Below are 13,282 nucleotides of genomic sequence, written 5' to 3'. Positions count from 1 at the left end.
CAAACACTTTACTCCGAATAGTCAGATCACGTCGGGTCAGGTCAGGCAGGCAGGCACTTGGTAGTTGCAGCAACGCTCTGGTGGTATATTGTCCGTCGTCTTCTTCAAGACACCATTTTGTTTGTTTGTCCGGGCATTACGTCCAACAAGCTGCCGGCCCGGAGGCCTTCATGAGGCATACAATCATCATAAATCATTTCCCCATCCCAACCCATTTGGTTATCCGTAAGCCATTATCATCATCCCTTTCCCTTTTTTTCCTTTTGATTTGATTTTTTTACTTGAAGACCTTGCCGTCGGCAAGGGCGTACTCCTTGTCACCGACCTTGATGCCCTTCTCCCAGCCCCAGGCATCCTCGACGAACTGTCGGTCCTCGGGCTTGGTGGGGTCGAGCTTGGTGAACTCGTAGCTCTCGTAGTCGGGAGCGACATCGAAGGCGGGGAGGTACTCCTGGCCTCGGACGACAAAGGCACCCTGGATGACGGAGTCGTTGTTCTCGCCGTAGACGGCAGCGCATCCGAAGATGTACTTGCGGGAACCCTCGAGACGGTTGTTGAAGCCGCCAATCAGGTTGTTGGACATGAAGGTGAGGGTGAGCTCATCGTTGTACTTGTAGTCAACCTTCCAGATGGACCACTCCTCGAAGTTGAAGTTCTCCCAGAAGTACTTCATGGCCTCATCGTGGTTCTTGATGTTGGAGTACTGGCGCTTCCACTCATCGAGGGGGAAAGAGGGCTTGCCGAGAAGCTCAAGAGGGTGCTTGGGCTTGGGGGGAGCAGGGGCATCCTCAGCGGCGGGGGCGGCAGCGGGAGCGGGAGCCTCCTTCTCCTTCTTGGGAGCGGCCTCCTTCTTGGGCTGCTCAGGCTTCTTGGGAGGAGTGTTGGTCAGGGCGGGGGTCTCGAGGAACTCGACCTGCTCAGCAACCTCGGAGAAGATGGGCTGGCTGCGGACAGTCTCGAACCAACGGGTCAGAGCGGGGTGCTCCTCGCGGTAGGTCTTGTCAAAGAAGTACTGGAAGCCGCGGAGGGTGATGCTGGCGGCGAAGAGATCAGCGAGGGTGATGCGCTCGCCAACAAGGTAAGTGTTGCGGATGAGGTGGTCCTCAACAACGTCAAAGGCCTTGAGGGCGGCCTTGGAGGCCTCATCGACGTTCTTCTTGTTGTAAGGAACGACACCCTTGAGGGGCTCGATCCAGGCACCGAGACGGGGAAGGACCTCGGAGTTGAAGAAGGACAGCCACTTCAGGATGGAGGCATAGCTGAAGATGGTCAGCGACATGAACTACAAGCTCAGGTGTGCATGTCATCAACTTACTCCTGCTTGGTCTTGCCGAGAAGAGTGGTCTTCTCGTTCTGAGAGGTGACTATTGGCGGGGTTAGCAAAGCTCCCGACACACAATTGGCAGCAACAGGCAGCAAGAAATGGGGTTGCAAGTCAGAAGTTAGACGGTATCCGCACAATGTCTTCTGAGGAAGAAATCTCAGATAGGGATAACTGTATAATAAGGCTAGGTCATCATTCGCAAGGGGGAGGAGGGGTAGCTGAGAAAAATGAAATGAAAAGTGGTGTCATGCTCCATCACTAGCTGCACGTACTGTAGATGGCGATGGCGATGCACTCGGAGAGAGCGAAGCCATCCTCGCCGACAAAGGCGGGGATCTTGCCCAGACCGTTGGCCTTGAGGTGCTCAACGGTAGGGTTGCCCTTCTCGGCCTCAACAATGTTGAGCTCGATGTCGTTGGCCTTCGCCACAGCGCGGATGGCGGTAGAGCGAGCGTTGTTCTGGAGAACCCAAAACCTGTCAGTAACGACATCGCGAAGCTATTGTCTTTCAAGAGCCGAGAAGATGTACCTCGCGGGTGAAGAGAGTTCCGAAAGCCATCTTGGATGCTTGCTGAGCGTGCAGCTGAGAACAAGTTGACGAGGAGGATGAGGAGGAAGAAGAGAAAGTAAGGTTGAGGAGGGGGAAATTTTTTGAAGGCGGGATAAGTGTGTCAAATTACATGCCCCGCGCTAGTGTTACTGCCCGAGCAACGACGAGGTATTCGTGGCTGGTGCTGCGGGCGGTGAGGGGGAGGTGGCTGGTATTGGGAACATGTGGCAGAGCTCTCCACGTGATTGGGCGGATGAGGCCGTTGCACATCCGATTCTCGTGAAGATTTTCTGGCCCAGCAGTGAGTGAACTTCGAGGTCCGATCCGCCATTTCGACGGGGCCCCCTCCGATCCCGCCATCATGTCAACATTCACGAAAGGCCTACGGCAACTACGATGCCAGGGCCAGCTCCTGCGCGCACAATGGCCCCGAGCCGCATGGCAACCGCCCAGCTTCCATCTCGGCCTACGAACTCTCAACACCGAATCTACGGATGCTCCCAAACATGACCAGACCTCATTGGCCGAGTCGAGGCTCCCGTTGCCCTTCCAGGGCGTCAGACATGCACGAACGATCCCGTCCACGGCCTCGTACTTCTCTCGTGAGCCCCAATTCAACGAGATGTACATCCGAATTGCTCGGCTCTTCACCAAATATCACCACCTTCCGACACTACCCTCGAGCGAGGCCCCCCTGACGGCCTGGGTCAAGCTACCGGAGATGCGATCGAAGCTCGGTGAACGAGTCAAGGCCTCCCACTACGCCAAGGTTATTCGGGTTGCCAAGCGGCTCAACCTCATTGAGCCCACGCTCCTCCCAGAGGAGGTCAAGGTTGCCTTGGATGATTTCAAGCGAGATATCAACCCATTCTTGAACGTGCCGCACCCTGTATCCGTCGACAAGTTCGGCCGTGCCGTCGGAGTCGGAAAGCGAAAGGAATCTACTGCCCGCGCTTGGGTTGTTGAGGGCACGGGAGAGGTTCTGATCAATGGCAAGACGCTGAGCCAGGCCTTCGGCCGTGTCCACGACCGTGAGAGCGCCGTCTGGGCCTTGCAGGCAACTGAGCGGTTAGACAAGTACAACGTGTGGGCGCTGGTCGAAGGCGGCGGAACCACCGGGCAGGCCGAGGCTCTCACGCTGGCCGTCGCCAAAGCTTTGATCGTGCATGAGCCAGCGCTCAAGACGGCTCTTCGAAAGGGTATGTGCAGTGACATTTTCCTTTTCCATGACGAAACTTTTCGAGTGAGAACTAATCTCACCATCTTCCAGCCGGTTGTATCACGAGAGACCCGAGAACTGTGGAGAGGAAGAAGCACGGCCATGTCAAGGCCCGCAAGATGCCGGCCTGGGTCAAGCGATAAGCAGATTCTGCCACAACTTGATGATGAGGGACTTTGGAATGAGTCTGCGTCTGCGGCTGTGGGGGTGGTTATGAGAAGGATAGCGAACGGGCCAGCCACGCCCTTCCTCGCTCATCCAACCTGTACAAAACAATCATCGTGTAGTTTTAGGATCCCGAATCTAGGCTTCAGCCCCGAGGCGAGGTTGAACGTTGCAATCGTCACTGTGGCCAACAGGTCGTATTCGTTGCGAGAATCAAACGTGACATCCACATGTCGGGGTATCATGGGGTCGTCTATCTTGCAGCCTAGTCCTTGGTGATGGATGTCGAATCTCTGCCGTCCAACGCCACAGCTGTCAATCTCCAACAATGAATGGCGTTCGATCAGGGACTTTAATTCCGGCCCTTGACTATCCCATCCCATCCGTCATGGTAGGTTGAGATCTCAGGAACACCTCATCAGATGCATGGGAACCCTGGACACCAAATGCCAAATCGACCTTCGCTTCGCTCGCACCTCTCACCGATAGTGATGGCGTGCATGGCTGCAGGGGAGAGCGGCCTCAAGATGTGATCCAGGACAATATCACAGGTCCATAACTGTGACGAACCGGCCGAGCCGGATCAAGTCACGGACCAAGCCATGAGCACCCTGCAAAGCGTTCCTGTACGGTAATTAGCAAGCCACACGTGGAGTTGGTGGCCCAAGCCGCTGCCGAAAAATGCTGTCCATCAGACCATACTGAGCCTCTGTCGCCGCGTTGGTGAGTTGATGGCCTGGGCCAACTGTAGTGTGCCCCTGCAGCAGAACGTGGCACTGAACCGAGCGCGCCATTCAATCCAAGACAAGGACGGCCATAGGCAGTAGGCCATGGATCTGGTCAGAACTCGGACTTAGCCCGGTGTTGGTGGAGCAGGCAGTTGGATCCTTGGGAATGGCGATGGCACTGGCTGCTCGATCGCCCGCTCAAGAGGAGTTCAACGCTGGCAAGGGAAGGAAAATATCGCAGACCGGGCGGTGAAGCGTTTCGCGTCTGATGCGAGCGCGTCTCCCAGCTCATTCCGTGGTAATTGCAACCTCTCCACACAACATGTGGCACCAGGGCGGCATATGCTCAAGGATGAGCGGGATATTAAGGCGCAACATCATGTGGAAGGCACACATTTTGCGCATGGAGAAGGGCCACTGATTCGTTCGAGCCGTTTCAATTTCATATACGGCCGGCAGGCCGTGCTAGAATTAGCCCTCCGGAGGCGGGCAAGACGGTCGGTAGTGGTCATGGTAGCGGCAACGGCACCAGCTGCAGAGTGGATTTGCTGTAGAATCGAGAAGGTTTCTAGAAGAGTTTGGGTGGGGTGGTCGGAGATGTTTCAGCCTCTCTAGGCAGAGTGTTCCGGTTGGTCTCGACTTCCAGGTTTCAGCGGCGCAACGGTGTGCTGGCGGGTCGATGAGTTGGGAATCCTCCGAAGGAAATGATGGATAAGCGAGAGGCTAACGAGGAAGATGACGGCATCGGACAGCAAAGTCGAAGGCTGGCATCACGCGGCGCACTCGAGGACTGAGGATTGAGGCCGTCGCCCAGGCCAGGCCAACGCGGGTCCAACTTAGCCCTGATGGAAAGGTCTGATGAGAGGTACGTCCTCGCGACGGAGGTGGAGCGTCGAGCGTGGGCGGACTGTGGTTTGAGGTCGGCGTCTGGGGCGGACGCAGCCACGAGTGGACAGCAAGCCCTGTTGCGGGCAGAAAACCGTTGCGGCACTCTGTACTTCGGTACCTTTGTTCTGGTCTGGTCAGGTCTAGTCAGGTCAGTGCCATACGGACCGGCATCCGCACAAAGTCGGCTAGGCGGGAGGGGAGGGGATGGGAGGGGAGCAGAGTCCAACGCCTCCTGGGTGAGGCTGAGATCGTCCGTCGCTTGATCTCTCGCTCGCTCGCTTGCTCGCCCAGTACGGGACGGCCCAGTTTCGCAGGGCAGAAGACGATGGGCCAGTCTAATGCCGCGCCTTGCAGGCTTGCAGAACGGGGCTCCGAGAGATGCATCTTTGCCGCGCCGCCGCGTCGATGGCTGGCTTTGACGTCCACCCGCGAGCATCTGCCGGGTAGCAGCATCTGCACATCATCCGCATCGGCGCAAGAGCTCATAGCTCTTGGGGAACTTGCCGGAGAAGCGTTGCCTTGCTGATTCCATTGCAGGGCCGAAATGCAAGGCGAACAGGAGTGTAACCCATGACATGATGACCTCCAGTTGGCCAATGGCTCTGGCTGTGGGCAGCACCATGATTGGGCTCCCAGGCTGAGAGCAACGGGCAGCTCTCTTGGATGGGACACTAGCACAGCGCTATTCTCGCCCCCTCAGCTCCAAGCCAAGGTCGGGGAGGGGACAGCCTCTCATGCAGAGCTGATGCGCGTTCCCCTTTGCAGTGCTAGACGCGCGAAACATGGTCCGATATGCGCGTCAGCTAGTGCGCTTCAGCAGCAATCCCTGCCGGTCAGGTACCGGTACGGGACCTAGAGTGTTGTGTGGAGTCGTGGATGGGAGATCTTGGTGGCCACCTGGGTGACATTTTGGTCAGTACAGCCGTTGGAGATGTTTGATGTAGGGTAGTGATCGTCGCGTCAAATGCAGGCGTTGATCCTGAGGCGTTCCAGCCAAAAGTGAGGCAGGTCTAGGCGCGTATCATCCTGGAGTGCGTGTATGGTTCCAGGAAAACAATGCGCCGTGGGCCATTTGATGATACAGCGGTGTTGTTTTGTGTGCTGTTTTGTAGCTCGCATTTTGGATATCAGGAACAATTTGGGGTTATGCGGAGCACGCTCAGTTTATTGGTCCCGTCGTGTAAGCCACGCTGGTTTCCCCCGTGAGATGTTGGCCGGCTGAACTGTGGCGCCTGCAGCAGAAACTGGCAGGCTGGGGAGTACCTGGAGACCCTGGAAGACATCCGAGAGCATTGGCAACAGGAGCTGAAGAACGACATCGACAACGACGTGTGACTGTGAAGTGCAACTCTCAGCATTAGCATGGCTCTATAGCTTCTTATTTTCATGCTGCCTGCCTATTCGAGCCTCCTGCATTGATATTATAGTAAAGGATCATTCACTCACAAGCACCAGTGATGAAAATCGCCACCAGCCTCACCTTAATTCTTAGCTTAACGTCGTGTAAGTTGTTGCCTCACAATGATGAGAATCAATGGGCTTGGCCACTCCTTCCTTTGTCCTGATATTTCTGTCACCCGGGGAGGGATGGTGCTTTCCCCCACTGAAGTCAGCCCCGCGATCAAGCTTTCATTGGCAGGTGCCCTGGCTACCAAAAAAATTCCCGCCTGATGGCAACCGAGAAAGTGCCTTTGCCCCTAGTATCTGGTTAGACATCGCCTTTGTTTTTTCTTCACCTTTCACACGATGAGCTGGGATCCAGGGGCCATCTCATCCTCCACGACACGACCCATCAAGGACCCGTCCTATGCCCGTCTTGCCCGCATGCTTCTATCCTCTACGACCTGGGCGTTCTCCAAGCCACTATTGGCTTCCCGTCGGAAGAGAACGCAACGCTAGCACGCGCCAGCACCAGGTACGAACGTCGTTGTGTTTTCGTACCTGTACTCCGTGCTCCGTCCAGCCCTGGATCATCACCTTCTTGGACTCGGGGGCTCGTGCTGTTGTGGTTTGCACGTCCCGCCATCGCACTCTCCGAAGAAGACACACGGGCCGGTTTACATCCAATGCATCCAAGCTCAGGGAGACAACACGTACACCATCCGCACGAACGTCCGCAATTCCAAGCAAGGCAAGGATGCTAGTCGTTATCGCCCTCCTCCAACGATTGGCCAGCGTTTATTCGGGCTCTTCTCTCAGGATCCTCTCCGAGTGGATAAACACTATGCCTCAATCTGGCTCAGTTCTACTGCTTACTTTCTTTTCCTTGGCCGTAGCCCAATGTTCCAGCATTGCTTTTCCTAATGCTATCAAATTCTTCCTCGTTCTGGACCCTGGGCCGCACCGAACCAGGCAGGAAAAGCCAGAGCCAAGAGGAGGTTTTGTTTATTCGGACGGGAGGGCGGGAAGAGGAGGAGACATCTGCACCAATTGATGTTGCTGTCTTAGATCCAGCACTGTTGTCTTGCTTTTTATCCTCGAAGTTGATCCTGCGATCAGTTCTGACCCCTTCCAAGACAACGATCGATACCCCAGCATCGATTGGCTGCGGAACCGACATCCCCAAGTCTTGGGGATCAGGGCTTGACTCTTGACAACCGACCTGGCCCAAAACCGCTTAACCGCGTTTGACTACGGCACTCGTTCATCCTTCGGCCGATGGTGTCTGGACTTTTCTTCTTCTCAGCCGACCATGGACGGCGCATTGGATCGTCGGCATGCTGTGTGTGTTAACGGCACACGCTCCCTACCTACCCGTACACCCTTGCGCCCTGCCGCCCTACTTGGCTCCCGCAATTGTTTCGGCCTTTCGTTCAACAGCGGGATGCTACGATGCTACGACTTCACTGCGCATACATACGATGCGGAACCAGCTTCCAGAAGACAGGACCTCCAGGGCCCAAGGTGCGTGCGTCCTGACCTGACTTAGCCCATCCTGTGGTGTGTGCTTGGGCGGAAACGTGCCAGTAATAATTCAGGATGGCGGGCCTTGTCTCAAGTTGGCAATAACCCACTCGACTCTCTGTGGTTAGACTTTGCAATCCTCCACTCCAGGGCAGGCCTAAGCACCCCCATTCAAGCCCCGTTCATTCCTCTCTCACACGCTACTATGCACCCGAATAGTAATACACCACCACCGCCTTGCACCACAATCGACTCCCCTCCAAGGGCCCCAGGCCTCCGCGGACAAGCCCCAGACGACGCAAGCTGCAGGCGGTTACAGCGACCAAATACCGGTCACCATCAGCGCATGCAGTAGACGCGGAAACGCAGAAGCAACAGCAGCAACAACAACAACAACAACAGTATCAGACCCGCGTCGAGTCTTGGTTGTGTGTCGACTGCGTTGCTTCTCGGTTGCCGCAATTTTCAGCTGCCACTCACCGGCAAGACAGGAATGGAACTCGCTGGCCAAGAAGTTTTGACCAGAGCTTGGAGCTCAAAAGACTCCGAGCCCTTGAGAGCCAGACAGATGTTGGAGCCGCTGTTCAGCGCCAGCGCCCGCCTCAGCAGCCTGGATGCGCACACACTCCCGGATTGTCCGTTGGAGGCGCAGAGCGTGGTCGGTAGTCACTGAAGCCGAGGAGAGGCCCCAGTTTCTGTTGTGTCCACCCCGAGTTTAGGCGCACACCCAGACAAGCCACGTCGACGAGCTGCCCATGCCCTCCTTCAATCTTTCTTCGCGCCTCTTACCAATGTGCCGGGCCAGGGGGGCGGGTTGTGAGGACTCAACGCCGATCCTCTCTCAATCTCCAAAGCCGTTGTCTTGAGCCCTCTACTCCGTATTCGCTGGCTTACTTGACTGTTGTTCTCGGGGCAGCCGTTGCCGGTCTTTATCGGTGCCTCATCGGGATCCTGTCCTGTGAGCCAGCCAAGTCCTGTCTACCGCGTTGCCTCACCTATGCCGCTTCGATCCTCCGTCCCTCCATGACAGAGGATGCAGAGGACGTCGATGCCATGCCACCCACACTGTCAACATGGCTTGGGTTACACATGTCTACGATCTATCATGCCTCTTGGAGACATTCCCCATCATCATCCACTGCACCAGTCTTGACGCCATCTACACTGCGTCTCTGGGTGACAGACTAAAACCAACCGCCTCACCTTACCCTGTCTTTGACAGACACACGCCCACACCCCTCCTTCTCTTCTCGCGACCCCCTTCGAATCACACTCCATCAGTCATTCTTTTGCCCCTGTCGCGCCGCCAAACAGTGGACCCGAGCATGTTGCAGTGCAGCAGAGACTGCGATGCCTCTGAGAGCAAATACGCTATATAGATGCCATGGCTATCCTCTTCCATTTCAGAATTTCGTCATCTCTGCGATCTGTTTCTATTCCCGTGGCCCCACAGCCGGCCCTCCGACCTTCCAGCAACCCTCATCGTTACTAGCTGCCCTCACTTAAATCTTCGCCGGCGGGACTAGAAGGCCGTCGCTACCCCGACTCGGCGGCCTCGGACGCCTGTACTGGCTTAGTGAAGGCTTTTCTGAACGCTCTGGTCCCCCGTCGAGACCCTGGTGCGGTGTCCTGGCCCCAGCAGATCGAGGTGGGCTCGAGCTTGTCATGCCGAGGGCTCCTGCATGGGGCTTTGGCCAGGATACTCCCAGTAGAGCGCAAGACAACGGTTTTGACAACTCATCCCAATCAGCCCTGGGCCCCCAGAGCCCCAGACCAAGCTACTCAGCGGGCCCAACGCCTCGCTCTTCGTCATCCTTCTGGACCTCAAGTGTCTACCGGGCATAAATGGCACTAGTCTCTAGCTCGGCTACCTTGTCATTGGGATTCGACTTGATAACTACCTTGCTACACCCAGGTCCCCGGCTGAGCCAGCTTCCCTGCCTGACCAGTGAATCAGTTGGGCTTGGTTGCGAATAATAGGCCAGCGGCACCCTGTTTGTAAACTCGTTTGCGCTCTCTCACTTCGACTACTACCTCGCCTAGCCATCGATTCCCTGCCTCACCACCCCCCCGACCATCGATCATCGCGACTACTCCAACCGAGTGGACTTTATCCTAACGACCCCGCGGTGACCCCTCCAGCATCATCCTACTACTGTACCGGATTATCTGTGGCTCTCTACCATCTTGCGCGCGCAGATCTACCTGTACCTACCTACCTAGGCAAGAGAACATCACCTGCTCCGTTCTCCCTCTCTTGACGACAAAGCTCTAAGGCTTGTGCGATCTCTCGGGTGTATTTGAAACTGGCCGCCGTACACTCAGCAGCACTACCGGTCACCCATCGGTTGGGATCGACGGTAGGGTCGTGTGGGAATCAAGGTCTTCGGGGGATGGACGACCCGAATCGGCTAAGGAGGCAGAATGAACCGCCGGTTCATTCAACCCCCAACCAGAGATACTCGCTCAACGATCCCTCCCAGCCGCGCCGTTCTATCGCCGGAGCCTCCAGCGACAGGTACCGGCCTGCGTCCCTCGCTTCCTCGTCTCCTTCAGCAGCAGTGCGAGGGATGGGGGGCTCGGGCAACTACAGCAGCTACTATCCCGAACCCAGCGCATCCTTCTCGACGGCAAACATGCCTGGGACGGCCATGGCTTACGGGTCCGAGTACGGCCAGGACTCGCGCCAGCAGCCTCAGAGCTTTGGCGGCTACAACACAGCCGCGACCATGATGTATAACGTCGCCCAGCCTGGGGCGCAAAACCCCGTCTACGATGCGCAGCAATTTGGGTCACGGCAACCTGCAGCTATGCAGATGATGACGCCGGATGTCGCCTCGACATACTTCGGATCCGAGACGGGAAGCACAGGCGGTCCGGGCCTGCAACAGTCGGCGCAGGGCTCAAGCGGATCTGCAAACGTGTACCAGCAGAGCAATGCCATGAATTATGCGAGCAACATGTCGAGCGTGGGCGCAATTCCCCAGGCGACCGCGAGCACCGATGTTTCCATGGCAGAAGATCACGAGTACCCAGATGGCGCACTAGAGGAGAAATGGGTCAACTACCAGAGACAATTGGGCACCATATTCCAAGAGATCATGAATGGATCCCTAGAAAGCGCATCCGAGACATTACTGAGCGTCACCAGCTGGCTGTTGTCTCAGGTGGCAGACCTTGGTATGTGTTGTCGCAAACCCCAAGAGCATGGGTGGGAGCAAAGCATCAGGGCAGAACGACATGGCTGACCAAGACTGCAGGCCTCAATTTAGACGATACAAACCTCCACGCCGATCGAATCAAGTTATGGGACGATTTTAACCACGCCTGGCTAGGCCTAGGCCAGCGCCAGATGGAGTTGATGACTTCATCCCAGCCATCGAGATCGCAGAGCCTCATGTCAAAGGCCATGATTAAGAAGATGGGTAACGAATTAATACGTTTATGCGACGGGATCGAGCGCCACGGACTCGTCGACTACCAATACGGGGTATGGGAGGAACAGATAACTGCCGGTATGCCCAAGACTCTCCTGACCAAGGCCCGACCTCGATGGCTAATAGAAGCGCATAGTTCTCGAAGACTGTCTGGACCTCTACGAAGCCTCAGAAGAAGCCAGCGGAAGCGGCGGAGCTCGATAAAGACTTAAGCCGTCCGTCTAGCACAGACTGTGACTTGCGGCACCCTCTTGACATGACCTGGGCAGTGTTTTGTCACTCGATACGACAAAGAGATGTGACCCTTGCAATCAGGGCGCGGGGGTTGGCGGCTGTATTGCGCCACGGCACTTCGGACCAACCGCCTCGACATTGACGCCTGTTTTCCCCTTTGGTCACTGACACTTTGGACGCGCAACTACGCATCCATCCCACCCACTTGCTTGCGCTTTGGCGGCTGGACCGGATGGCGAGGTGAAGGGATGAAGTTTGAGAAGGGGACCCGCCCTCCTCCTTCGGTATTGTTGCTTTTCTTTTGACTTTTTTTTTCTCGGTTGGATTTGCTTTTTCCCTTTGAATTTTTTTGTCCCTCTTACAACGGTTTTTATTTTTATTTTTACGTCCTGGGGCTCCGTTTCATATGATTGCAATGGAAACGGAACCGGGTTGATGTCATTGGATGTACGGTAAGCCCATTGGGCAGGTTCACGATTTTCCTTGGATGCTTTTCACCCTTTCTCTCCTTTGGCGTCCGTTACCAGGGGTAGACTTGGGCGCAGAACAGCGATTATTCATGACTGCATGGCGGGGGGTTTAATCGGAGAAAGGACTATACAATATGCTACGCTACGCTACGGATACGGGACACACACAATGTCGGCTATGGAGCGGAGAGGATCGGAGGGGGGTAAGGGGAGGGGATAAAAAAAAAAAGGAACGGACATGAACAGGCAGGGCAGATGTGGGAAAGGGCGCGCGGTTAATGACTTGAAGGCAAAGGCGTTCAGACTGAGTTGCATTGCCTTGTTCTGACTGGGTTGGCGAGGTCAGTCGGTCAGGCAACAAGACAGGACAGGACAGGTCGCGGTCAGGCAGGCAGGGAGGGAGTGAGTGGGTTTTGCTTTCCAGACGACTCTCGACATAGACTTGGTTACTTGCTTGTACGTATGTACTCTATGTATTATTAGCCCGTTGGGAGCCTTGCTTATACTTAGAAGGGCTAGGGCGGATGGGACTTTGGGAGGTTGGGCGAAGGGGGGCGGGAATGGAAGCCCTCACGGGTTGGCTGGCCGGGTGGGAACGAAACACTGGGACGAGACGAGGCGTTTATTTGGCCTGGCCATGGCATGGCACATACATACATTGGATGGCACACGGACACACATGTATACCTGACGAGATGGAAGGTCCGGAGTAATAGACATGTATCATTATCACCCTCAACCTGATCTCGGTTGACTGCAGTTGTGACTGACTGACTGACCTACTTGACATGATAATGACATAGTAGCATGCATCTAGTTGTGAGAGAGTTGGCTGGGCCTATGGTAGTTTCGAACAAGTTCCCACCCAACCACAAGAGGAGGGATGCAACGATGGTGTGTTAGTTCATGCCCAACTCTGGATTGAAGAGGGACGACACAAACGCCCGGCTTCGTCCCCGCAGACGCGCCATGATGGGAAAGGACAGCAAATCGTTGACACTGCAGCGGGTAGGAACCTGGAACCTGGCCCTCTTAGTAAGGGCAATACATAAAAACAGCACAAGAAAAAAAAAAGGAAAAAAAAAAAGAGGTCCATCCCAAAAAGAGGGGGCGCGGCGGCCTAGCAGGGAACAAGGGGGAAGTGTGTTTCCGTCGTCGGCCAACGTAACATGAAGGGGAATGCTTGCGAAGGAGAGCCGAGGCCGCGATGAGAGAAAAATTGGAGAAATGTATGTCAATGGAGAAGATATCGAGAATGAGTAAAAGGAGATGGCTGAAAGTTGTTTTTGACCGCTACTGCATGCGATGAAGCTGGGCTTTGGTGGGTTATCGAAAGGTTAGCATCGTGGGTTTCTTTCTGGTT

The 13,282-nt window shown here is 55.7% G+C and overlaps 3 protein-coding genes across 3 annotated transcripts; 2 read left to right on the top strand and 1 right to left on the bottom strand.

Moving 5' to 3' along the window:
- Positions 1-277: 277 nt before the first annotated feature.
- Positions 278-1,883, bottom strand: NCS57_01118300 (uncharacterized protein; the record flags this gene model as incomplete). Its single annotated transcript, XM_053060904.1, has 4 exons — positions 278-1,259; positions 1,316-1,364; positions 1,597-1,783; positions 1,854-1,883. 4 exons carry the CDS (start codon positions 1,881-1,883, stop codon positions 278-280), a joined length of 1,248 nt encoding a protein of 415 aa, XP_052909290.1.
- A 352-nt stretch (positions 1,884-2,235) lies between these two features.
- Positions 2,236-3,236, top strand: NCS57_01118200 (uncharacterized protein; the record flags this gene model as incomplete). Its single annotated transcript, XM_053060903.1, has 2 exons — positions 2,236-3,073; positions 3,145-3,236. 2 exons carry the CDS (start codon positions 2,236-2,238, stop codon positions 3,234-3,236), a joined length of 930 nt encoding a protein of 309 aa, XP_052909289.1.
- A 6,935-nt stretch (positions 3,237-10,171) lies between these two features.
- NCS57_01118100 (uncharacterized protein) lies at positions 10,172-11,419 on the top strand (the record flags this gene model as incomplete). Its single annotated transcript, XM_053060902.1, has 3 exons — positions 10,172-10,958; positions 11,039-11,293; positions 11,352-11,419. 3 exons carry the CDS (start codon positions 10,172-10,174, stop codon positions 11,417-11,419), a joined length of 1,110 nt encoding a protein of 369 aa, XP_052909288.1.
- Positions 11,420-13,282: the final 1,863 nt, after the last annotated feature.

This window comes from Fusarium keratoplasticum, chromosome 9 (assembly GCF_025433545.1).
Source record: "Fusarium keratoplasticum isolate Fu6.1 chromosome 9, whole genome shotgun sequence".
Classification (NCBI taxonomy): Eukaryota; Fungi; Ascomycota; class Sordariomycetes; order Hypocreales; family Nectriaceae; genus Fusarium; species Fusarium keratoplasticum.
Note: the sequence above shows the minus strand (reverse complement) of the source record. Positions and strands in the feature narration are given on the sequence as shown.